At 48.2% G+C, this 27,153-nt stretch overlaps 1 protein-coding gene across 5 annotated transcripts in view; it reads left to right on the forward strand.

The window, feature by feature from the left end:
* The first annotated feature begins 220 nt into the window (after window positions 1-220).
* Window positions 221-27,153, forward strand: part of MSANTD2 (Myb/SANT DNA binding domain containing 2) — a 257,973-nt gene continuing 231,040 nt past the window's right edge. For 2 of the 5 annotated variants that reach the window (XM_069614534.1, XM_069614533.1), the window contains exon 1: window positions 221-705. In XM_069614534.1, coding sequence (XP_069470635.1) covers window positions 265-705 — 441 coding nt within the window. In that variant the 5' untranslated portion in view covers window positions 221-264. The remainder of the gene's footprint in view (window positions 706-27,153) is intronic. The other 3 variants (XM_069614530.1, XM_069614531.1, XM_069614532.1) reach the window with 3 other exon arrangements.

The following is a 27,153-nucleotide window of genomic DNA, read 5'->3' on the forward strand; positions in this document are numbered from 1 at the left end:
GGCAAAGTACCAGGGGAATTCTCGTATATCCTAGAAGAGGGCGTGCTCCTTTTTGGATACCAACAAACTTCACTGGGCATATTTTGGTGTCTGGGGATCCACGAGACCAGTGTGAAGGGGTGCCAGGGCTTTCCCTAGTGTGAAGGCACACTTCATTGTCAGACCACAGGGACTGCTGTCAGTGCTCGCGCGCCGCCGGGTCTCGGCGAATCTTCGTCCGTCTTCTATGTCGAGCGTCATTTCCCTCCGTACCACAGAGTAAAGATGGCGGCGCCCTGTGAGTCGGCTCTCTCGTCGGAACAAGCGCCGCCGCCGCCGCTTAAAATCCCTAAACACGAAGCCATGTCCCCAGCCTCGCCGGGTCTCAGCGATGGGCACCCGTCTCTGTCAGCGCCTTCTACCCCCAGCCACTCGTCACCTCTGGAGGGGGGCGCCGGGGGGCCAGGCCTCGCCTCGTCCCCCTCCGTCTCCTTCTCCACGGCTGCCGCCTGCCGCGGCATGTCCTGGACACCGGCAGAGACGAACGCTCTCATTGCAGTATGGGGCAATGAGCGGTTGGTAGAGGCGCACTACCAGCAGCTGGAGGGCGCCGGTACCCTATTCGCTAGTAAAGCCCCGGGGCCCGCCATGTACGAGCGGGTTTCCCGGGCACTGCTGGAGCTGGGCTATGAACGGACCCCGTCCCAGTGCCGGGAGCGCATGAAGGTAAGCTGACGGAGGGCGCAGTTGGATCTGGGGTGTCAGGTAGCTACGGGTAGAGTGGTGTGTGCCTAGAGGGTAGCAGCATACTTTGCGTGCTGTCACCTGAACATTGACAGTTACATATCCTGACTTGCTTCTGTGGAGGACCAGATCCATAGGATGCATTCAGCAAGACATATTGATGGGTTGGATCCACAGTGGGTGGTGCTGAGCATAATTAGGACCAGGCTGCAGGGGGGTCCACAGCTGGTAACCGGTAAGAACAAAGGGGCATTGCCCCGGCCTTTGACAGCTCGTAACAAAGGGGTTGGGTTGAAGAAGGAGCGTTGTCTTTACCAACTCAGCTCGCAAGTCTGCACGGAACAGCTCAGGCAGAACACACCGTTGGCTGTTGTTCGTCGCATTTTTTTGGTGATATGCTTTGTGGCTCGGTTGCTGCCACAATCCAAATACTTTATAACGGTTTTCACTCTACTTGTATATCCCTCGTGCCGTACCATACGCATACATTCTGTCTGCCCTTGTTTCTAAATTGGTGGTTTAGTAAACACAATGGGTTTGCATCCCGTATGTGAACCTTTATTATTACAAGAACACAAATTGCACCTCTATCCATGCGCATGTCCCTAATTTTAATAAAGATGTGAGTTAGCAGTCTCGGTAGTTGTCTCATCTCATAAATCATAGGTTGTTCTTCAAATTTGCGAAACTATTTATTCCATATTCCAAACGAAACCATATGGTTTGAACAAATTACAGATGCCCCAGTCCCAATACGTGTTTTAACCTTTTAACAGTCCTTATCAAGGCTGGGCTTATACAACATGTTTGTTCATTGGGGCACTGCCCAGTAAAAGAGTAATGGCTAAAGTGAGCCATTCTTTGTTTCATCAGTTAACGTGTCCAAATGCGATCTGAGGAAAGTTCTGCGGTACATGCATACAGGGTGCTAACGAGGCAGAGGCACAGTCGCCTTTAAACAGGAGACTGGATTTATATTAGCAAAACCCGTCGAGAGAAGGATTGGCAATACTAGCTGGGGTACCCAGCGTTGCACCGGTCCTGATCGAATGGTGGATCATGTGCCCTGTTGGATGTTGCTCTTGTCTTCTGGTTCAAGTCGTGCTGCTGTTTGTTGTTGTTTCAGAAGCTTTGCATCAGATGGAGCTTTGCCAAGTGATGAGGCATGTTTCAGTCACTCAGTGGCTTCAGCACATTTGAGAAAGTGTCCAAGAAAGATTGGTTGATTGTGCTTTCTTCTTGGGAATGAACATAAATTGTAAGCTTGCCATTTCCCATATTTGCAGTGGGGTGTTAATGTTTTATTTTGCACTTTTAATTTCCTTTAAAAATGCTTTAATAAACACGTTCGAACTGTATACAGTAGTAATACATTTCAAAGGAATAACCAACACATCAAACATTTAGCTTCAGACACTTTTCCAAATTTTGCCTCCTTCCAGTACCTACTGTAGTGAATCGGGGTGAGCATCAGTAAATTAGGGTGTCTACAAAGTGAATTTTTTGCACTCAAACATAGGCTACAATCTTGCCCCAGAGAAATTGGGAATCCATGCATAATTTGGTAGCAGAAATAAGAAATGGCTCATTTGAACTATTATCCTTTTACTGGGCAGTCCCCCCAATTAACAAACATGTGGAATAAGCCCAGTTTGATAAGGAGCCTTAAAAGGTCGAGGTATCTGTAATTTTTATATAGCCCAAACTATATACACATCTGTTGAATGTGTTCTAATCCATATCAATTGAGCAGTTTCTGATAGCATTGATTTAATATGTAAAAAGGACATTGTCCCACGACAACTGCCTTTGTTTCCCAGAAAAGTTGCATGTTAAAGAAATGGTACCCCAATGTGTTGTTTTACCTATGGGACAAGACCAGCTTTGGATCAAGATTGTATGTTTCGGGAGGCAGGGTTACAGATGAGTGTTGGACCTGTCCATTATTTTGCTTCCCCAATGATGGCTAATACTCTGAAAGAAAAACATGATTGACAGTCTTTTGCATGTCACATGTTGACCCTTTCAGAGCCCTGTTGATGTTTTAGAACAAAGGCACCAGCAGAACATGCCACAAAAAAGAGCTCTGTAAAAGTCTCCATGATATTAAAAGTGACTTAAAGATAAATACATGTGTACCACTCAAGATGAAGGGCACACTCCAGTTCTCAGTATACCTGGCAACTCGAGTGGTGGTCTCCTTCAAGCACGTTTGAGCCTAATACTCTCTTCAGGAAGGCAGTCCCAGGTTTGATGATTTTCACCCCGCACCCCGGTCAGTGCAGGGAATTCTGGTCCTTGTCAAGGTGCTGAGTACAGATACTTTCTTCCCCCACCCCCTCCCACATTACTATAGTAGCAGAACCTCAGTGGGGGGTGGAGAGGAGGGAAAGACTGACGGTACAGCATTCCTGTGGGGTGGAATAGCCCTGGTGCTGCTGCTCTGGATTCCAGACTTTTCATATATACATGAATTACTGATTCCAAGGAAGTATATACTGTACAACAACATTGTTTCTTAAATGACTGTGTGTATATATTGTTTCTTGATTAAAAAGACTCAGAATTTGAACGACTTTATTTTTTTAACGCCATAAAATTCTCTTTGGTCACAATTTTCAAAGATTTAAGTGACATTTCCCTGTCTTTAAATCTCACACAAAAGGTTTTTGTGTGGGGTCAGGGACTGGCAGAACCTCAGTGAACCTTGCAAAAACCAAAGTGTGAGAGCACCAGAAACATGTGGCTGCCGCGCCGAGCTTGTCCTTGTATATGTTTGATGCAGAAGCAGCTGGCTCCAGGAAGCCATTAGGGCAGTGCTCCTGTGACCCAAGCAAAAGATAGGTGGGTGATTGTCCGATTCCTATGATATTGGCGCTTTGTGCAACAATGGTTGGTTCATGAGAATTCCTATATTGTGTTAGATCGCAATTCGTTGAGAGATTTAGTCCGCTCCTTATGGATTCATGACATTAGTTCTTTATTATCACTGTGGGTGCCGACACGTGTTTTGACCACTCAGGGGTCTTTATCAAGGCAGGTGTGATTTATCCTGAACGTTAGGTTGATATGGTGTGTTGACAGTGGTGGTTGGATGCACTGGTTGGTGCTTAATGGTGTAGTGCTGGTGTAGTATATAGTTCTTGGTCCTGACATCACCCACCTATCCTTTATTATGAGGTGCCACATGGCAATTGTATTTTCTGAAGTCTATGGAGCGGTGGAACAATTCAGTGGTTTGCTATTATCTTTAGAATACACAGATTGTTTTGTTCCTATTTTGTACCTTATTTTAAAGTGTAAATCATAGATGTTCAAGCAGTTTTACTGGATTATGGTTTTCCATGCTTATCCGCTTCTGGAAAAACATTTCATAGGCGAATGTTTGAGAAACCAGTAAATTAAGGGACACGAGTCAAAATAAAGATTCCAGTACGAGCTACAACCTGCTCCATGGTATTGGGTGAGTAAGCAAGAGCTACCTCTAGAGAGCAACGAGCTAGCATGCTGCAAATCTAACTTTTGTGTGACATGTCGCTTGTTTGGACCAAAGCAATTAAAATCTTTTCAATTTGTTTTTCGTCTTAAGAGGTCCTCTGGCCAACTTGGAAGTCCCCCCCCCCAACAATATTTTGACGGGAAAAGGGGGCTCTTTACATTTCAACTTGATTTATCATTATTTCGTCCGAGTCCTGACTAATAATGTGTACTGCTCTTGTTTTCCTACAAATCTACTTTTTATCCAATGGCCTTGTTTACTAAATCATTTTCTGTTTACTTTTGCAAGTAATGTTTGCGAAGCTCCATGTATTGGTACCTTTTCATAAATGCCCGTTTTGATAGTGAATTTGCAGGTTTCGCTGGCTCACCAAGGTTGTCGTCCACAAACTGATGCCAGACCCCTTCCTCTCCGTACCCCGGAACGTAGACGTAGATCTCATTTGGCTGTGGTGACTCTAATATTGTTATTAGAAGTGTGTATCAGTTTGTCTCTGAGATTCTCATCTCTTTTCATGGTAAAGGGAGGCTTTTCACAGTCTGGTAGGTAACCTGGTAAGTGCCTTTCATATAATAGCTGTCAAGAGTAGAAACACTGCAGCAGGTCAGATATTCAGTGGTTGTGTATTTATGACTAGTCCTTTAGTGCTCCATTTGTTTGCGCAAGGGGAGGATATGGACTGAGAGAAAACCAGACCATTCTCCTGATCACACTTTTGTGCTGGTAGCAAGTGTGGAAAGATTTTCTTCTTGTTAATGCTGTGCTTTGCTAGCCCATTCCCCTTGCTGTGTACCACTGTTTCAATCTCCCTGTTTGCTCCGAAGTGCATCGCAATGTGCCTCGGTCCACCCAGTCTCCGGCGCCTGGGGACCAATTTCCGTTGGTGACTGTGCGCGGTACAAATACCTTTTAACATAAACGTCTCTTTTTAATTCTCACTATATTATTCTGCTTTAGGACGTTATTCTACCACTTGCAGATGTTCTTCCCCCACTTTGTAATTGCTGGGATGTTTGCCTTTTGTACATCCGAGGCAAGGATGATATAGGGAAGACATTGAGGTTTGGTCCTGATTATCAAAAAAATCTGTCCTTTGCTTTAACCGTTTATTCTGAAATGTGAAAAAAAGCATCGGCAAAGGCAATATTTTAGCAGTTTGCAGTTTATTGCTTTTAACCGGTATGCATGAATTTTGTTAGCCTCCATAAAGAACCAGCTCAATGAAAAGGTAAGATGAAGGGCTGGGTATCACTTGCTTATTACTATTTGAGCCATTACTCTTCTGTTGATTTAAATGCTTCCAATATTTTACTTCGGAAGCTGTGGCATGAAGACCACACTGTACACTGACTCCTAGGAAGATCTATAAAATGCTTCTGATCTCTTACCATTTGACATGGCATCACCAATAATGTTGCAATTCTCTTACAAGCTGGCCTTTAATGCTCTCCTCGCTGGACTTCCTAGTAACAACCTTGCCCTCTGCAAACGGCACAAAACTCAGCAGCCAGAGACTCCCAATGAAACTACCAAATCATTCACACATCAGCCCAGCTCCACTAGGTCCCTGTACCCCATAGATTTGCCTACAAAAGACTTTCATTGTTTTCAAAGCCAACCACACCTTCTTGACAAACTCAAACCCTCTCTCACCAAATACCAGATAAGCAAGCCAGCATCTCCTACACATTCCACTCTGCAAACTAACGTGCACGCAAAAGCAAGCATGTACTCACTGGACACACAGGGCATGAAACGGGCTGCCTCTTCACATCTGCTCTGCATCCTCCATCGCCGAAGCCTCAAAACATACTCGTAACGCCATCCCTTTAGCTTTCCTGCTACCACTTGTCCTAACGTGAAAACATTTTGTAACTTCTGTTTCATTGCCTACCTTTTGAACCTTGTTAAGCTCTCCAGGTCCTTCTGGGTAGGGCCAGCTTTACGCAGAAAAGCAAATAAAAATACATGCACGATGTTAGTTGGCTACTCTCCCTGGAACGATCTACTTGCAATCTGGTGCGTGTTCTCTTACCACTTCGATCTACTTGCAATCTGGTGCGTGTTCTCTTAGCACTTCGCCGTTCCTGCTGCAGGAGAAAATGCAATACAGATTCTGTTAAATGTCTTTCTGCACTGCTGTTCCCATAATAGAAAGATCATGCTTGGCATGAGCGTTTATTTTATTTTTTGTTTCCGCCTTTGACAGATCTAGTATTCTTTATTACTCCTAGTTCACGAGTTTTGCCGCAGTCATTACTAAATGAAGGCTCACTGCCTTCCCAGACAGAATGCAACGAAGTGGCTTAACATTTCTGAACACTTCCCCTTCACTCTAAGGGGTACATAAAATACCATGTGCCCCTTTCTCCTGTGCCAGGAGGGTAAGAATGCAAAAGCTCTTTTTTTGGGAGATGTGAGGGTGGTCTAAGGACTGTGACGAGATGTGTGGACTTGGACTATACTTGATCGGCCATTACTTTGTTTCCACCTTTGTTTTATAACCAACAAAGTGATGGGTGGAAAGTTTTGATTACGTATGAACCACTGGCACTGCTCTTGAGGATCTCCCACAGCTGTGCCCTTGGTTGTGATTATTCAAAACCTTCCAGGCATCAACTTTTGTTTTAGTCACCTCGAGTGGGACGGGTATGCCCAGACATGAGTTCCGAGCCTGCTGGGCCTAGGGACCCAGGCTTCTTCTCACTGATAACGCTTAATAAGATCGATACATGTCTGGGGATGTTTTTGGTCTTGTGCAGAAGTGATGTGACCCTAGCAGTACTGGCTGGACTGCCGCTCTTAAGTGGGACCAAGCCTGATTTGCAGATGGTCGCGCCCGTTCTGTAATGGCTTTGCAGGCTAAAGAACGACATTCTGCAGGATTGACCAGAGCTGTGCCCGTGGTTTATATGTATTCAAAACCTTCTAGCTATCAACTTTTGGTTTCACCTTTGTATTATCACAGTCAAGTTATTCAGAGATATGTCCGCCATCAGTGGCGAATGAAAACAACGCATGCACATCACTTAAGAGGACCTGCACGACTGATGTCTGAATCTACTCTGCGGTGGAGCCAGTCATCGACAACCCCATCACTGTACCATGAGCCTGGATTCTATCTTCTCTAAATGTCAACAACCGGGCCCCAAACCCTTCGTCCATCTCCACTTGTAGACAGACAAACATAGGCCAGGTTTCCTACACTCCCCTTAGGGAATGGGGGAACATTCCAGAAATGGTGAGTAACTTTATGGGTTTTTGTCAGGGTATGCAGGGAGCCTTTATTCAGTACTTCGGTTCCCAAGGTCGTTCAACCTACCAACGCCTTCAGACCATACCAATAGTATATATAAGTGCAAAATAACATAACATAACAGTAAGAACTGTGACAAGACCAGGGTAGACGGAAGGTAATAACATTACCAATGGGCTGGCGCTGTCAAATCTGCACAATACACCCACCTGGATGGAGTGCTGGCTTCAGCCATCCATACATGCTGTTGGGAAGGAGGGGAGGACTAGGCATGTGTTAGTTCTTGGAGTGTGCAGGATATTTAAATATACGTGGATAGTTGACCTACGAGACCTTTTGTACCGCTGCCCCACCCTCATAAGCGCAAAACCCCATTTGTGAATCCAGCTTCTTGCATGCAGGTTATGCTAGCAGTCTAAGGAAGGGGCCACTTTACTCCACATGTTTGGACGCTGGGCAACTCCATCCAAAGGTAAGAGAATGGAGTGGTCAAGCCAGTATGATAACATTGAAGTAGCCTGGTGTCTTGATGCTAAAAAGGTATTGTTACTAGTTTGTTCTGTGTCTGGTTATACTACACTTTAGTTCGTTGTGCCTTACCTGGGTGAAGGCAATCTGAGTATCGTCATACATAGGTTATATTTACTCTATACAGATTACCAAGTTCTCGATTCAGTCTATTTTCATTAGACTGTGTGTAAGGCACAGGTGGATGTTTGACAAATAGGTAGGGAGAGGAGTGCCAGAAGTTTGTACTTCTGCATGCAGTGACAGTCTGTCGTCCTTCTGTTGTGTTAATTTGATTTGACGGTTATCATAAGACTAGGACATGCTTTGTTACCTTACGCGACTGATTGACAGGGAGAGAATCTTTCAGGTTGCAAGGAACAACGTGAAAACCAGTGAGCAAAACGATCAGCACCGAATGTCCCCTCAGTCAAGTCATCCACCCTAAGTGTAGACAATGGCCGTGAAACGGAAGAGAATGTTCTCAAAACTGACTGGCACGAAAGGGAAATGGTGACCTGCACACCTTGTACACTTGAAGATCCCTTTTAATAAAGTTCATGGTTGTATGTTTATAACACTTAATATATGATAGTGCGTTACTTCCATTGTTATGACTTTGAAGTGCATTTGGATGCGTGGCACTTTGGGAATGTTTAGTCTGAACATATATGAGAATAAACGGAGTAACACATTGGGACTAGAATTTATAATTACGACGAGTGTCCGGTTGTTAGAAGAGTTTACTAGTTTAGATTGTATTAGCTATAATATGAAGAGAGAGTGTGCTATAGCAGAGGATATGTGATACCTGGGGAAACATGTATATTTTTTGGGCATATGCATAGTGCAGCAGGGGCAAGTGTTGGATGAGGGAGGTGCGTAGGTGTGGGGGGGGTGGGGCAGGGCAGGATGAGGGAGGTGCGTGTGGGCAGGAGAAGGGCAGGACGAGGGTGGTGCGGGCAGGACGAGGGTGGTGCGGGCAGGAGAAGGGCAGGACGAGGGTGGTGCGGGCAGGAGAAGGGCAGGACGAGGGTGGTGCGGGCAGGAGAAGGGCAGGACGAGGGTGGTGCGGGCAGGAGAAGGGCAGGATGAGGGAGGCGAAAGGGCAGGATGAGGGAGGCGAAAGGGCAGGATGAGGGAGGCGCGCGTGAAAGGGCAGGATGAGGGAGGCGAAAGGGCAGGATGAGGGAGGCGCGCGCGAAAGGGCAGGATGAGGGAGGCGCGCGCGAAAGAGCAGGATGAGGGAGGCGCGCGCCACCCTTCTCCTGCCCGCACCACCCTCAGGATGAGGGAGGCACGCGCGAAAGGGCAGGATGAGGGAGGCGCGCGCCTCCCTCATCCTGCCCTTTCGCGCGTGCGCCTCCCTCATCCTGAGGGTGGTGCGGGCAGGACGAGGGTGGTGCGGGCAGGACGAGGGTGGTGCGGGCAGGAGAAGGGCAGGATGAGGGAGGCGCAAGGGCAGGATGAGGGAGGCGCAAGGGCGCGAAAGGGCAGGATGAGGGAGGCGCGCGCGCAAGAAAGGGCAGGATGAGGGAGGCGCGCGCGCAAGAAAGGGCAGGATGAGGGAGGCGCGCAAGAAAGGGCAGGATGAGGGAGGCGCGCGCCCGCAAGAAAGGGCAGGATGAGGGAGGCGCGCGCCCGCAAGAAAGGGCAGGATGAGGGAGGCGCGTGCCCGCGAAAGGGCAGGATGAGGGAGGCGCGCGCCCGCGAAAGGGCAGGATGAGGGAGGCGCGCGCCCGCGAAAGGGCAGGATGAGGGAGGCGCGCGCCCGCGAAAGGGCAGGATGAGGGAGGCGCGCGCCCGCGAAAGGGCAGGATGAGGGAGGCGCGCGCCCGCGAAAGGGCAGGATGAGGGAGGCGCGCGCGCGAAGGGGCAGGATGAGGGAGGTGCGCGCGAAGGGGCAGGATGAGGGAGGCGCGCGCGCGCGCGAAGGGGCAGGATGAGGGAGGCGCGCGCGCGCGAAGGGGCAGGATGAGGGAGGCGCGCGCGCGAAGGGGCAGGATGAGGGAGGCGCGCGCGCGAAGGGGCAGGATGAGGGAGGCGCGCGCGCGAAGGGGCAGGATGAGGGAGGCGCGCGCGCGCGAAGGGGCAGGATGAGGGAGGCGCGCGCGCGAAGGGGCAGGATGAGGGAGGCGCGCGCGAAGGGGCAGGATGAGGGAGGCGCGCGCGAAGGGGCAGGATGAGGGAGGCGCGCGCGAAGGGGCAGGATGAGGGAGGGGCGCGCGAAAGGGCAGGATGAGGGAGGCGCGCGCGCGCAAAGGGGCAGGATGAGGGAGGCGCGCGCGCGCAAAGGGGCAGGATGAGGGAGGCGCGCGGGCAGGATGAGGGAGGCGCGCGCGAAAGGGCAGGATGAATGTTTGTTCTGTATGTTTCAGTGTACAGATTTCAGGGGGAGTCGTACTTGGAAGTCATGCGGGGTGTGAGGGAGTCATGCAGGCGGGGAACGAGGGAGGTGGGTTGAGGGAGGTACACAGGGGAAACGGGAGGTGCGTGCAGGGGAGAACGGGACAAGGGGGCACGGGACGAGGGAGGGTCCGCGGGGATGGGATGGGGTGCGCAAGGACTGGGGTGGGTGGGGGTTCCATGCATGGGACTGGGGGAATGCATGGGACCATTGTTAGGTAGAATTGGGTGTAGTGTACCCTTTGGGAACACTACACCCAATTAAGACAAGTGTCAGTACAATTTCACCTTTGGTACAAGCCTGTACTACGCAGTAATGTGGTAGCAGTGGCTAAGCTGCCAGACCCCTCTCAAGAGCAAAAGTGAGCAGTACAGTGGTTCAAACAAGCACTTACTCAAGGTTTCTTGGTAAAAGAATGTACATTTATGTACACAGTCAATTGGAAAACATTCCACTAGAAAAAGTAGCTCAATATCACACACTAGTATACAATACACAACCAATAAATTACTGAACAAGTTCAGCTCCCCTGAAGTGGGAGCAAAATGGCAGTTCCGTTACTTTTAAAAGGGGTAAAAAGACAAGGTTATCAGAAATAAAGCACAAATACTTTCATAGGCAGGGCAAAGAGTTTCAGTTCACTACAACCAGAAATTCAATAGGCCTGGGCCAAAGTCAAAGGTTCCGAGTCTTGGTTAGGATAGCACAGTTCTGGTAGTAAACGGTTAAATCTTTGCCACAGATTTTAAGAGTAGTTGGTCAGACAAAAAGTTAGATGTTTATTTAGGGAAGGACAAGCCTTCAAAGTTGGGAAAGTTTCACAAACTTTCACCGCGGCCGAAAAGATTTCCTGAGTGCATTTGCACAGTACCTTTTAAAGTGAAGAAGAGCTGTAGCTGAGGCAGTTGTTCCTGCAGAACTCGCTGTTCCTGAGCTTCAGTCGTGGGGACAAGGAGGACGTTGGGAGGTTCCTGCACTGCCCAGCGAAGAGGCCACAAGCTTGGCAAAACATCGGTTTAAGGTGTGTGTGCCTTAAAGACCACGAACTGGTATCCTTCCCACCAGCTACCCGGTTTTCCACAGCACTCTGCAGAAAATTTGACCAGTATAAGGACGGTGTCCAGGCGGCTTACGAGTTGGTTGTTGCCACCAAACTCAAGGGAAGAAGTTAACCTTGAAGGGCTTCTCTGTCGATGGAGTTTCAGGCAATTCGGACCTGCAGCAGGGCTTCACCGGTGGACAGGAGTTGCAGCAGTCGTCTTCCTTCAGCTTGTCTCCCGTTCTCTCGTTCCAGTGGTCGACTCTGCTTTCCAAGTCCCAGAAGCCTGCTTTTAAATAGTTTTTCCCCATTCGTTCCAGCATGGCTATCACTCAAACAGCAGGGTGGCTGTCCTTGCTGGAGAGCCAGCCAGCCAATCACGCCAGAATGCATTCAGGTTTCCTAGGAGACTAAGCACAGGGAGTTTCGGGCACCTCCCTCACATCCTGTCCACCTCAGACATTCAGTCGCCAGAGGAGGGCTTCAGCACTGAAGCCCGCCGAAGGCCAACAAACAAAGGGACCAAACCTGGTTTGGCGCACAGAGTTGGACACTAGAAGGTCCTTTCCTAAAAGAAACGGCGAAAAAAGTCGACCAAAGTCTGTTTTTATAAATAAGTCTTGGGCGCCATATTGGAAAACATGGGTGACCCGGTTTTTAGCTACCGGTGTTCGCAGTCGGGAAAAATCATGGTAGTTTGTTAAAAACCACTGCCACCAGCCATTTCAAGTAGGAAAGGGTAACATTTGACTGTTACAAGAGTGTTTAGACTCGGGGGATGCTAGGCATCCCATCCTGTATAGGAAGATAGTGTGTGCTGGGTCTGTAAATTTAAAGAGACTAGTAAAGTCAAGTTAACTTTACATGCTCTGGGAAACAGTAGTCAGTCCCAGAGAAGGTATTTAAAGCTTGAGAGTCTGAATGACACCCCTGTGCCACTGCACTGAAGGTGCTGTGTGACACACTAGAAAAAGATGATGCCTATGGAGTTGTTTTAAAACTCCATAACCAAAGAACACAAAAGTAAAACACACATCAAAATACATGAGAGTGGGCAAAAAAAGGGTTGCACTCTTTCTAGGTAAAAAATTAAATCCTAGAAATCCAGCAAAGTTGCTGGGGGTCTCAAAAGATAAGGGAAATTAGCACATTTTTGAGAATTCTCACTAACAACCGGGATGGCGGGGGCGTGCACGCATGGGACCAGGATGCGGGGTGGGTGCACGCATGGGACTAGGATGGGGGTACGTGCATGGGGCCGGGACGGCGGGTGGGGGGAGGCTGCGCATGGGACTGGGATGGTGCGTGGGGGGAGACACGCGTCTGGGATCGGGACGGCGTGCATGGGATGGGGGGTGGCACGCATGGGACAGGGTGGCGCGCATGCTTGGGATGGGAGGCGCGTGCACATCGGACCGGGACGGGGGCACGTGCATGGGACGGGGAGGGCTGTGCATGCATGGGATCGGGATGGTGGGGGGAGCCGCGCAGGGGCTGGGGGGCACGTGCGCATGGGACCAGGGCGGGGGCGGCGCCCGCATGGGATGGGGGGCACGTGCGTGCATGGGACGGGGTGCACATGCATGGGACGGGGGTGGCGCGCGCTCGCACATGGGACCGGTACGGAGGCTTGCGCATTGGACCAGGACGGCGTGGGAAGTAGGGACGGGCGGGGGAGAAGGGACCTCATACCGTCTTCACATTCACAAATGGTTACGGGATTCACTTCCCTTGCTTTCTCATTTGGCTGGATTCACTTCCTTTGCTTTCTCATGTGGCGGGGTTTACTTACCTTACTTTCGTTATAGTTCTTAGATCGAAGACTTTCGACTGTTCGAGGCATTTGGTCGACCTCCTGTTTGACCACTTTGACCTAACTTGGCAGCTCTCCTACAGCCTTCTGGTTTCTGTAATCATTCACACAGGGATCAACCAGAGTCTCTCGAGTTAGCACACATGTGGTGCTGTTTTCCCTCTGCACCTGGTCTCTCCTTTAACACTTGTTACAGTTCTTTTACATTTCATTGAAATTGGTTTGAAATTGCCACTTTACGATTCTCAATCAACTCAGCTCGGTTCTTATCGATTCTCCCCTCGACTCACCGGCTGTGCTGAACCGCTTGGCTTTCAGCTTTTCTCATGTCAGGGCCGGTACCACGGTCCCGGGAGCTTCCCTCGCTCCTGCTTATCGACAAAGGCTTGCCCCGTGGAACGTTGACATCTGCTGCAAGACACTTGTGCTATTGTTTGCGGTCTTGGGCTCTCTTCCACAAAGGTACTGCAGGCTTCAGACGAAAAGGGCAAGGGGAAGTTAATGCCCTGGCTTTGCCTGACGCTGGGGTTGGGACATGTTAAGTAAACAACGGGTGGTAAGTTTGCAGGTATCCTACAGGGTAGAAATGGAAAGAGGTGATACATGGAATTATAACCCTAGGATTAGGGTTTGCGGTGACCTCGGGAGTGAACGTTTTGTGAAATAAGCAGGAGGGGTTGTGAGAATTCAGAAAATGATAATCAGAGGGATGGCATTGGTAGGGTTTGCGGGGTAAACTGGAATAGTTGCTGGGGTCGAGAGATGAACAAAGTGGATTGTGGGAATCGTAGTGTTTTGTCTGATCAGGTTGGGAGTGCAAAACATATTAATCAGAGGGACGGGAAAAAGTAAGATTCAAATGGAGACCGGTGAAACAAGGGTTCTGGGAGTTTTGCTTTTTGAGTGAAACTGGGTTTAGGGCCTTAGAGGATTGATTGTGTATGGAGAGTTTATTGGATCTGGTAGGAGAGATGTAATGGGGGGGGCACATGTATTGTAACCTACAACAGCCTCAGGGATCTCATCCTCTTCCTCTTCGGTACAGTACCGCGCCACATCTTGGATATCCTCCCAAGCATAACCCCGGTCTCCCCATCCCAGGTGATCCTCCCCAGGAAATGGATCCTATGATGGCCGTGTCCTGGCCCACCTGGATAGGGGATTCCTGGGATCTACCTGGGAGAATATTTTCAGGTTTCTCACACAATATAAGACAAGACAGTTAGCAACTTTGCTACAGACTTTGCAACTTTCCTACAGACTTTGCTGGTCAAAATAAAGTATCCTCCGAATGGTTCCCTCTCCCTCAAGAAAACAAAGGGTTTTTTCAGAACCTCTCCAGGTTCCCTTTTACACCGTTCTCTTTATAACAACTATGCGTCTCCTGGACTTCCCAAAGTCCTACGGCCCTCTGGCAGACTTGGTTTCCCTCAATGTAATTCACATATGGCGTTTGCCCACTCGGGTTTCTCAGGCTCCCGTAATCTTGTCGGCTTTCCCAGCATGGACCCAAAGTGTTAGTATTTTCTTCACTCTGAGCCACATAGGGCGCTTGCCCGTTTAGGTTTCTCAGGGTCCAGTAACCTTGGTGGCTTTCCCAACCTTGATTCAAAGTGTTCGTACCTCTTTTTCATTCTGATTTACATGGGGCGCTTGCCTGCTCAGGTATCTGTTTCCTGTTGCGTTGTTGGGCTTCCCAGCCTTGATTCAAAGTGGTCTACCTCTCAGCTCTAGTCTCTTTGGGGGAGCGTTCTCTTCCTCCCTGTTGCTGCTTTTCTCTGCAGCTAATGTAATTCTCGAGTAGAGCTCGGGGATCAGAGATCTCTAATCTGGTTGCGCCGTCGGTTAGCCCCAGGCCCACCACGGCTTCCCTGTGGTCACCTCACAGAGGAAACGGGTGCTTCTCAGTCTTGGCCTCTTCCCCTGACCTTTGCTTCTCGGTCAGATAGGATGCCAGCCTTCCAGCGTCCGGCTAGTGTTAGGCTTGTTCTGCACGCTACTGCCTGCTCCCCAGTCTAGCGTGGCTTCGCCCCTCCAGGACATCTCTACAGAGGCTCACCTGTGCGTAAGAATCGCTCTCCTCCCTGCATAGGAGTTTCCTCTCCGACTGAGTTTATAAATGTCAACACAAACATAAAGGGTGTGTCCTTCTTCTTTGACTTTGGCGCTCAGACGAAATCCAGCATTACGTGAAGCCAAAGAGATGAAAGGAATGTCACTGGTTGGTGAACTCAAAAGGGGAGTCCCATTTAGACAAGCAATGTATTCTGGGCTGGGAGGTCCTTCAGAATGGTAGCCCGTGTCCCGAGAGGGGAAGTAACTCCCAGTAAAGGCCCACTTGCCCAGACCCTTTGGGATGGTCTTGCGGAATGGCTCACCTCCCTAGCCTCTCAGGGAGTAGCTCCCCTCTGGCGAGAAAGGACAAATTGACCAGATTTGTCACAATAATAGCCAGGAAATGCTTTTTGAACCTGCTTATTAAATCCATAACAGACATCAAACAGAGCTTCGCCTCTAAAATTAACCACAATACCAGCCAGCACATCCTAGCACCATGGGCACGTGAGACTCCACTCGAAACACAAAAGCACTCAGCCGAGAATGCCAGAAACAGACCTGCATTCAGAGCTCAGAGTACCTCTGGCATCTCAACACAAAAGCAAACAGATCTTGCATTTTCCACCTCCTTCCACTAATGCAACCCACCACCCTCTCCTTGAGATCCCCCAGAGCAACTTGCGAACTTGCAAGTGGCAGTGGTGTGTTTTATAAATCCCAGCAAGATAACCTAACTTGATCATAGTCGATGTTTCTATTGTGCTTTCCTGTTGAATGGAAGGGTAGGTTTCTGCATGCTGTGTGTAACAAGGAATTATGAGACTGACCAAGTGATGCAATGATGGTTGCTATAAACCTTTATTCAACAGAAAGATACACCTCTGTCCTTAACTTTAGGTAGGGAAACCCCATTAAACTAAAGAAACTCTGGTGCTCATCAGGAATTCTGTGTAAGTGCAAATCAAAAGGCACTGTCACAGTCAAAAAGGCTATCCCTGTCACTGCAGTAAACAATAATACATTTCTGGTTCTGCTCGAGGCCCAGGGGAATGACTTCCTTCTACTGGATGTAAAGTGTCCCAAAGACACACAAAGTAAATGTTCTATAAAAGTTCTGTGCCTTTTGTGACACACAAACAAAACAGATCGACAGGATCCGTATGAGGCTACGAGAATGACTCCCTTCTCCTACCTGGTTCCCTAATGTTCCTTATAGTTTTCAGCAAAATTTGTAATTCCATTACAGATGTTTTCACACCTTCGACTTTCTTTATATTCTTTATCCTGCCCCCACTGGGACGACGAAGATGCTCCCCGAGTGTCTCTTCACTCTCCAGCACCACACTCTTGTTGAACTGTCCAGGGAATTGTGTTATGAAGTTATTCACTACTTCATCTGCTTCTTCACGGTTTACAGTCTAACATCTTCCCAGCCCCCTCCCGGTCTTGTTCCCATTACCTTCTCCCAGGGAACTCTTCACTGTTTTCACCAAGGTCCACTCTCTTTACTTCAAATTCTTCTTTGACACTACTTTTGCGACCTGCTTCTCTCCACGGCCAGTTACTGCTAACGATCACAGCATATTTGTTGGATCCTTTAGTCCACCCAAGACCGGTCATGCCATCACCACCATCAGTCTTTTTTAAAAAAAAGTTGTTTTATAGAAACTAGTTTTATTATCAACACAAACTTTCCCTATAACAGAGCATAGCCACCTAAAACAAATGGTATGAATCAAGTAACATTCCAAGGATCTGCAAGTTATCCCATTCCAAAAACAGCCCCACAGGACCTTGGGGACTCCAAAACGCCCCCCACCCCCAAACTTCCCACAATACCCCCCATCCAATCCATAGTCGATCTGATTTGCTCCATATGCACTGGTGTTTCTGAGGGCATCCTCTCACTCGATACACTCTACATTGCAACTTGTAACAGGGGTCCATTCCCTCTTGCCATTTGATGGAGTTAGGAGGAGTCTGTCTACCCCAACCCATTGCCAAGTCCCTTTTGACCACCATCAACGCCGTCTTAATCGGACTCTTTTCATTTAGATTGAAATCTTAAGTCCACACAGATGTGTAGAAGGCCTAATTGGGGGCCGTCCTAGATCTGGTTCCCAAAATCCCTGGAGACGGACTCCTGAACTTGTCCCAAAAAGGTAGAATTCGAAGGCAGTCCCACATTGTGTGCATAAAGGTGCCCACCCCTTTCTTACATTTTAGGCATAGTGGGTCTATGATCTATCATATGACTTGGTATTTATAACGCGCATTTACACAAGTGTTTCTATGCGCCACAAGACAGAGGAGGGAAGACAGAGGGATGACGAGACAAACGATCTTACTAGGCCATGTGGCATTCAGATTGTGCAAGTGCAACGAGAAGTGCAAAGGAGAGGGTGGGTAGAGAAGTGCAGGGAAGTGCAGCCAGGGCAGCAGGGCTCTGAGTAAGCGCAAATAGTGGCAGAGGACTACACAGTTGCAGTCCCAGACCGGAAGTGCTGGGTAGGCCAGAAGGCAGTGCTGGTCAATGTGGGGGAGGCAAAGTACTCTGTGTGACTCTGAGCGCAACCACGCCACCAGCCGGGATGAGCAGACAGGTAGATTAGCAGGGTAGAGGGAGAGCTAATGAAGAAAAGAGGAGGAAGGTCTTGAGCAGCTTCCAGAATTTCAGGTGATCGGCTCAAGGCTAAGAGGGCCATGGATGCCATTCCAGAGAGAGGCACGTACAGTGGAGAGAGATCTACCTCCCACTCTATTTGGAGAAGTGTCTGATCCGCAGAGAGTTTGAGGTAACTGAGCGCAGGGCTCTAGAAGGAATGTATTTAGGAAGAGAGTGTTGGATATAGAGAGGACCATGGTCCCAGAAAACCTTGTGGATGATGCAGAGGGTGTTGAACTTGATCCTCACAGCCACTGGGAGCCATTGGGAGGTTTCACAGCTGGAGAGATACGGTCCCTGGGCTCGAGGCCAAGGAGAATTTGTGCAGTCCTGTTCTGGATTAGTTGAAGAGGGCGAAGAGTAGGCAGTCAGGAATGAGCGAGGAGGGCGAGGATGCTGAGTGTAGCCTGAAAGAGAGCTGTGTGTCATCCGCATAACTCTGAACATTAGAGGAGAAAGCATGGAGATTAGGTGGGATAGGGGGCAGATAGACATTGAAGAGCCAGGGTGAGAGGATAGAGCCCTGGGGAAGACCACTTGTGGGAAGAGAGGTGGGGGAGAGAAAGGACCCACGTTGGACCTGGTAGGGTCAGTCCAAGAGGAAGGAGGTCAGCCACGGCAGAGCCTGACCAGTGATGCCAAGGTTCACACTGAGACGGTTGATGGGTGGCGTGATTGAACGTGTCCAAGGCAGAGGAGAGGCCAAGGAGGATGAGGACAGCCGGATTCAAGGTTGGAGAGGAGATCTACACAGGAGTTCAGAAGAACAGTTTCCGTGCCTCTGGCCGATCTGAAACCAGACTGATGGTCATTGAGTTAACCAGCAGATTAAGTGTGGAGGTTTAGCCGAGAGATGGCCAGTTTCTCAAGGCGTATGCCCAGGAAAGGTGTGATCGCGATCAGCAATAGTTGGCCAGGCAGGAATGATCAGCAGAATGCTTTTTCAGGGGGGGTACACAAGGGAGTGCTTGAGAAGAGAGGGGAAGAGCCAGTGGCAAAGGAATGATTGCAGAAATCGGCAAAGGCTGGAGTGAGGGAGAAAATGTTGTCCTTAATGGTTCTGGAGGAGCAGGGATTCACCTGTTTCGTTGATACTTTCATAAACCAGACTTGTCTAGAAACATCAGGTGTTATATGAGAGGGAGAGTAGGGGAGAAGGAAGGGTGGCCGGAGAGGGCCTGAGAGAGGTAGATGGAGAGAGATGAGGAGATGAGGATAGCGTAGACAGAATGTCCTGAGTTGTATTGGTGAAATGAGAAGCCATGGCCGTACAGAGGGCCTGGGAAGGAACAGGAGAGGTAGAGACTGCAGTCGAATTGGCCGACCTAGCAGATATAAAAAGTTCAGGCATGCTGTTAGAGGCCGCAGAGATGTGGGCTTGAATGTGGACCCTATTCTTGGAGTAGACAGTCGGTATTGCCTTTGGAGCAGGCGGCAGGCCAGTTTGTCACAAGGGTTCTATGTTCTTAGATCGGCAGGCTTTTAATCAGCTGAAAAAAACTCATTTTGTTTCATATATTTGGGGAATCCCCCCAGCTCCCCTTTCCTATTTTCTCGTCTGTGTACCCCACACCCCCTTACCCCTTATATGCCCTTAACCCTACCCTTTTCAATGAATCTGTCGGTCAAATATTTTCAGCAAAAACTGCGGCGAAAAAAAGCCTGGCGATGTAATAACGTTTTACCGTCAGAAGATGTGTCCAAAGCCCTCCACCTCCGCTTGGCCACTCTGCCCTTGCGTTTCAGAGTGGCCGGGACATAGATATACCAAGAATTGCACTTGGAGGCAGGCTTCAGACTGCTCCTCATGACAAGGGCAAGGATATCGAGAGCATTGGAGATAGAGATTGTAGAGGGCTGTGTCAGCGTAGGAGTCAGCCGCAAAGGTAAGAGGAGGAGAAAAAGTAGAGCCAAAAGCAGCAACTGACACCCGCTTCATAGGTCAAATGACCGCGAAGGAAGGTAGCAGTGCTGGGGTAGGTTTTGCCAGGCGGACAGACAGTTTCAGGTGAGAGGAAAGCAAAAAGTGGTCAGTCCAAGTAGAGTAGTGAGAGGGCTAGAGAGGGAGATGTCTGAGGAGATGAGAGCATCCAAGGTGTGTCCAGCTGAGTGTGTCGAACCAGAGGCAAGAATAAAGGGGGAGAGAGGGTTGCAAAGGTTGCAGAAAAGACCTGAGTGGTCAGAGGAGACCAAGTGGATGTTGAAATCCCTGAGGAAGAGGAGCTTAGAGGTAGATGCAAGGAGAGAGGAGGAGAGATCAGCCCATTCAGAAAGGAAGAGGGTGACCTGGCCAGGTGGCCTGTAGATGGTGGCCAGAGTCAGAGAGAGGCCAGGAGAGATGGAGAGCCTGCAGATCAGGCATTCAAAGGAGGAGTAAGTCTGGGTGGGAATGATAGAGGCAGGCTCCCACTCGGAAAGACCAGGGCCACTCAACCTCTGGGCGGCATACTTCTGGGTTCGGAGAGAATCTTGTAGCCCTCAGGGAGGAGTGGGTCAGAGCTGGCCATGAACCAAGTCTCAGTGAGAGGGAGAACATCCAGATCAAGGTCTTCGAGGAGATGGCAGATGTCAGAGGAGTGGTGTTTGAGAGCAGAGCGAGTGTTGAGAGTAGCTACATGGACCAGATTGCCACTTTTGAAAGACTTCTGGGGTGGGGGTACAGGAGAGCAGTACACCCAGTGGAAGAGGCAGAGGTAGAAGGAGGGGGCAGATTGCCCAGAGAGGAGGAAGAGGAGGGCGCCAGAGAGGAGGTGGTGAGTGGCAGAGGAGCGGGAGTGGTAGAAGAGGAGGGTGGCAGAGGAGCTAGAGAGGTGGTAGAGGTGGCGCTTGGCGGTAAAGGGCCCGCAGAGGGGAGAGCCACAGAGGAGGCAGCGGAGGTGGAAGGGACTGGCAGTGGACCGTGAGAGGTAGAGGAGGAAGGTGGCTGAAAGGATAGAGAGGTGGTAGATAATAAGGAGAAGGAAGTTGATAAGATGTGGGAGACAATTATCCAGGAGGAGGAGGTTGGGCTGAGAGCCCTGGACCATGAAGTTCCCATTTAGATAGATATTAATGATGGTTTTGGAGGACAGGAACGAGGCCAAGAAGACCTCCCTTCTCGTGCCACCATTAATGGGAGATGAAGAGAAAGGAGAGAGAACAACAATCATGTTTAGGGCCCATAGGTCGGAAGAGGCAGCGACAAAGAGGATGTCAGTGAGAGTCTGTATGGCGGAGGTACTTACGTCGGTGTCGGCGATGGGAGGACCTGGATTGGAGACCAGGAGGTCCTTCTTGAACGTCTTCCTTCCAGACTTTGTGAAAGGGGTAGGATAGGTGATAAAAAAGCAGTTGGAGAAGATGGGTGAGACCGAGAGCACCATAGAGGGGTGTAGGTAGAAAGGAGAGGGGAAAAACGAGAGTGGCAAGAGAGAGGAGAGGAAGCACAGCACAGAACTACACCACACAGAATGCACCGGGTGGGAACATAGGGGAGGGGGGTGGACAACCCAGAGAGAAGCACAGTAGGGAAGGCAAAAGAGAAGCACAAGCACATAGATTCAAAAGCGGGAACGAACTTGCATGGGAAAGGGGCAGAAGAGGCAGACACTGGCAGCCCCATAACTAGAGTGGGAGGTGGGGGGAGGCTGAGCAATGATCACACATGGAAGGCAGAACATACACACCACCAAACCACTGCCCAATTCTAGGCTGCACTAAGAACAGACACCCTAACTGCAGGCGAGGGAGCACTAAGCCATGGAGGAAGCCAGTAAGACAGGGACCACCTACAACTCGGAGGGAGGGAATCAACCATAGTAACCCAGGGAGATGGCAACCAGCAACCCCAAGGAGACCCACATACGATCCTTCGACAATACACCTTTAATTCAAAAGTGGGAAGGGGGTTTCACTTCCCCCTACAAATCAGAGGGAGGGTACCAGCCCATGATTCCTGTGGAAGCGACAACAGGCATCACTTGGTGACCCACAAACAACCATATATCGTACACCTCTCACCCCTAGAGCCAAGGGGGCCCCACCTCTTTCCTACCCTCACACCACCTAGCAGCTTATAAAAAAGAGCCCACTGGTGCAGAACACTGTGAGGAATTAGGTGAATACTGAACGCCCTAAGCAACAAGATTAGAAAAAGCCTCAGTAACCCAACTGCCAAACCTCAACTCCCCACTCTGCATACACCTCTCACATGCTAAATAAACACAAACAACTTCCTTGCGCAGCATTCCGCACCCACTTCACTACACCACAACAACAAAACAAGGCACACATAGTCTCACACAACAGCACATGGGCATCTACAGATCCATGAACTGCACCCATGCCCAGAGAACAGTGCCAAACCAAACTGAAGCTGCCAAAAGTACATCACCTTCTTCCTCACTATACTTTTGTCCCACTTTGCCCCACTAACTACCCCACCCTCTTACCTTTCAGAGCCGCCAGGGAACCACTCCGCTGGTCACAGTGCGCAGGATAAATATCCTTTAACGGACATAAGAGACTTGAACAATCTTCTTGAAATGACAGATAAATGTAAACCACAAGTACCCACATGGGAATGAAACTGGCGAGAAGCAATAATAGAACACATATACGTTTCCAGAGATCTACTTCCCCTCATCCTTACATTTAAGGTACAAAGAACAAAGCACAGTGATCACAACATTTTGATCACAGAGTGGAAAACCACAAAAAGTCCAATACCACAAATGAGGCTGCAGGTGGAAGGAAGCAGTTGAGGGACGCAATTCGGGAAAAAACAAATTGTATTGAATTGTATTGTATTTGGTTTTTGTATAGCGCCGGTAGCCCGAGGGCATCAGGGCGCTTGTACATAAAACACCAGTACTACAAGACGAACAAAACATATGAGACAGACGATGAGAACAAGTACTATCGCGTTACAAGGACTCTAGGAAAGTCCTACGACCAAGAACTCAAATAAAAAGGTGTGTCTTCAGCATCTTCCTAAAAGCAAAGTGATTGACTTCGGACCTAAGGGGTTCGGGGACGCTGTTCCACAGTTTAGGAGCTAGCACAAGAAAGGATCTGCCCAGCCCTGTTTTTAGCTTGAACCTGGGCACATGCAGGAGGCATTTGCCGCCCGAGCGTAGGTTTCTGCTGGGGTTATAGGGCACTATGTGTGTTTTCAAGTAAGCAGGCGCTGTGCCATAAAGGCACTTATGTACCAGGCAGAGAGTTTTGAACTTGATACGTTCTTCTACTCTAAGCCAGTGCAGAGCACGCCTCTCTTCAGTAACATGGTCTTTTCTTTTCAAATTTTTTACTAATCTGACCGCGTTGTTCTGGATCACTTGACAATTGGATAGATCCCTAGATGCGGCCCCCAAATGAAGTGGAATCATCAGAAGTTGAATACCAAACGCTCCTGACCGCTTATAGATCAAAAAGAACAAACATAACAAATAATAAGAAACCAACGGTTCACAAGTATAACGAAACTCTGGTTAAGAAAAGAAGAGAACTCCAACAACTAAAACTGTTAGCAAGGAAAATGCCTTCCATTGAAAACATGGAAGTAGCAAACGTAACAGCGATGGCCTTCAAAAATTGGCTACGAAACTATCGGATACAAATGTACCATGAAGATTCGGAAGCAATGCTCCGTACGGTCTGTTGGAAAAAACATGTGAATTCTGGACCCTAATAAAATCTACTCAAAAAGACACAAGCAACGTATTGCAAAACAATGCGGGAGAACAGCGATGGATGGAACACTTCACAGAGCTTTATAAGAAACCAGTAGATGATTGCCAAGCCCAGAAACCAGACTGTGCTCAAGACACAACTCCTTGGGAAATCCCACACAACGTAGAGTCAGTGCTAAGGAAAATTACCAACTTAAACCGCTCAGGGGCCCCGGGTCCAGATGATATCACAAACATCGACCTAAAAACCCACGCAGAAGAATGGGCCCAATTTATCAGTAATGTATTGAAAAGATGTGTACAAAAAAACAAAAAGCATACCATAATCCTGGAGAACTGCAAATGTTGTGCCAATTTACAAAAAGGGTAAACAAGATAATCCTAAGAATTATCGCCCAATCGCCCTGTTGGACGCTATTTGTAAAACATTTGCTTCTTTAATACTAGAAAACTTCCAACATTGGGCAAAAGAGGCTGATTATAACGATCACTTTCAGGTGGGATTTGTAAAAAATCTAGGCACAACAACAAATATTCTGCTACTGAGCACACTGAAGGCTAAGATAAAAGAAAGCAACCCATAGTCTTCATAGCATTCGTTGACCTGGTCCAGGCATTGGACCAGGTCAACCCGGAACGATTATGGAGGAAACTGAAAGGTTGGAACTGCCCTCAATCAATCTTGGAGCCTATAAAAGCCTTATACTCAGTGACTTCTATGAGTGTGAGGCTCAGTCACACAGCACAACTGTCTAAAGAGACCTTGACAGCAAGGGGAGTTAAACAAGGATGCCCGCTTGTGCCATTACTGTACAATTCATACATTGGGGATTTCAAGGAACACTGAACAAAAAGATTGGTCCTTCTCAACCACAATATGTGATTCGAAAGTCTGATGTCTTATATATGCCTACAATATAATTTTATTAGATCAAACTTAGATAGGCCTGCAACGCCAATTAAACAACCTGGCAGCCTACATAAAGGAGAACAATTTGGAGTTAAACAAAGACAAAAAAAAAATCATGTCTTTTGAAAAAAAAACGAAGAAGAATGAGAAGCAAAAATGGTACCTAGATGGAATACAACTAGAAAAGGTAAAACACTTTAAATACCTGGGCGTAACATTAACAGTCCACTGGAAAATGAAATGCTAAACACTTTGCAGGAAAAGATTAAGACGCTTGCCTCCCAGACCAAAGCAGTCGACAAGCAGTATGGGCGCTTCTCGCTTAGACCGATTTTGAATTGATTTTGAATTTTTACAAGGCAAAATTCACCCCAGCAGTGACTTATGGAGCAGAAGCAATGCCAAAACTTCTAAAATTTGGCAAAAGCTGGAAGGCCAATTTTGGCGAAAGGTATTGAACTTACCAATGTCCACGCCAATCGCCTTGATTCGACGTGAACTGAGTTTAACGTCTTTTAAAGCGGTAGTGGATCGAAACACCCTAATGCTTTACAGAAAGACTTTACTCCTGACTCTGCCAAAAATCTTAGAGACAATCCGCAGAGAGATGGATGGAGGAAAAAAGCAAAATGCTCACAAACTGGACAGCGACAAATTAAAAGCATCTGGAATTGATCAGAAGCACGGAAGAGGAACTCACGAGAAACCCGAACGAAGTGAAAAAAAAACTAGAGGAGCGAGATTTGTACTTGACTCTAGAAGCTGCAGCTAAAAATAAACTAACAATGAATCTTCCGATAAACACAAAGAAGGTGAATCAAGTCTTGGGGTATTTGGTGAAATTTCCACATAAAGGTCTACAGTCCATCTTTATGCGAGCATGGTTAAACCTCTTAAAAACCAATGAAATCTTGGCGATAAGAGGTAAATCCAGCACCAACAAGTGTCGCTACTGCAAAAATGAAGTCCAAGTGGAAACAACTAGACATCTCTTAATGTCCCACATTGGAACAACCAAGATGAGAAACAGCTACCTAGGTGGCTTATTGTCTGATATACAGATATACGAAGAAGACTGGTGGTTTCGCCTGATGAGTGGCGAGAAGACATCATGGTTGATTGCAGTAGCACAGTTTTTTCAGAACATAAACTTCGAAAATGTAATGGGGCAAGAAAAGAACAGACGGGAAACGTTGATACAAACAACGTAATAAGAAAAAATTACTATTGATAGGGACTTAACAGGACAATAAGAACTGAAATGAGAAAGGAGTTTGGGGCCTCAATTTGAGATAGATAAACCTATCTGCCTTGTAAAAATTGTAATTCAATTAAATCAAGTAATAACAAAAAAAAATATGTATCCTTTAATAGTAACAACAACCAACAGTTGAACAAGTGGACGCACAGAAGAGCAGACACATAGGAGGTGGAGAAAGGCCTAGAGGGCACCAACAGTAAACACAGAGGTGGACTCTAGAGAGGGGAAAAGGCCTAGGGCGCACAGCGGAAGCAGAGTGAAGTAACAGCACAGAAACAACACACCTAGAGGGAGAAAAGTACAAAGGAAACGGCCGGGAACACACAAAGTGAGCCAACGGTGAGAGAGGAAGCCTAATGGGTGCGCGGAGACAGTGTACGTTGAGACAAGCGTTTTAGTGGAAGTAAGAGGGCTGATCAGTTTAGTAGAGAGCAGTAATGGCTGATTCCCGCTCTCCGCCCCTTTCTTACCGTACGGTCGCTGATGGTTGACTGCTGCGCAATGTACTCGCAATATGGGCTGCAGCCCCTTTGTCGCCAAACAGCTGCGTTGCACAACACCGCGCCCTTAGCCTGCACAGGCTTTGCCGCAGAGGGTCCTCGGTTCTTAAAGGATCCGCTGCATGGGCGTAGCGCAATGTGCTATGTATCGACCAGCGTCTTCTGTGGTCCTGCATCGCACAACACTATTGCCACAGAGGGTAAGGACCTTGGGTCTTTATTTTATTTTAAAATCTGTTTATTGGTGTACATTTGGAGGGAGTAGATTATGCTATAGATTATAATGCTACAGGGTAGGCCAGTAAATATTACATTTCTTCAAGCCATCCAATACAATAACCATGCAAAGCCGGGTTAAACTAAACAAGAAAAACAAAACTACAGAGCTAAGCACCAGGGACCAAACATTCAACAATGGGGGGGGGTTAGTGGGGGCTCCTTCCTTCAGAGTCTTTTAGGACAGTTTGGCCCCTTGGAGGTTTCGCAGGAGGCAACAGCAGAGCCCAGTATCCAATGGAGGGCCAACAGTACTTTTTGTCATTATCAGTTCCACCAATGCAGCGGGGCAAATGCACCCGCTTGTGCCATATTCAGTGGCATTGACATTGGGGTTTATCATCTAAGGGATGATACATTGCCTCTATGAGGTCGCTCCATGCCATGATGTTCTCCGTAGGCTCCATAACATTTGTCTGAAAGGCTCTGCGCCATGCCTTCTTTCAGCCATACTCCATTTTAGGAAATGCCTGCGCCATGGGCTATATTGCAGCCCCCTACTTGACCTCCAGGACATTGAAATGCATCTCTTTGATAGTATGCATGCCAGATCCTTGAATTTAATAA

Source organism: Ambystoma mexicanum, chromosome 9, assembly GCF_040938575.1.
Source record: "Ambystoma mexicanum isolate Mex_15411 chromosome 9, UKY_AmexF1_1, whole genome shotgun sequence".
Classification (NCBI taxonomy): Eukaryota; Metazoa; Chordata; class Amphibia; order Caudata; family Ambystomatidae; genus Ambystoma; species Ambystoma mexicanum.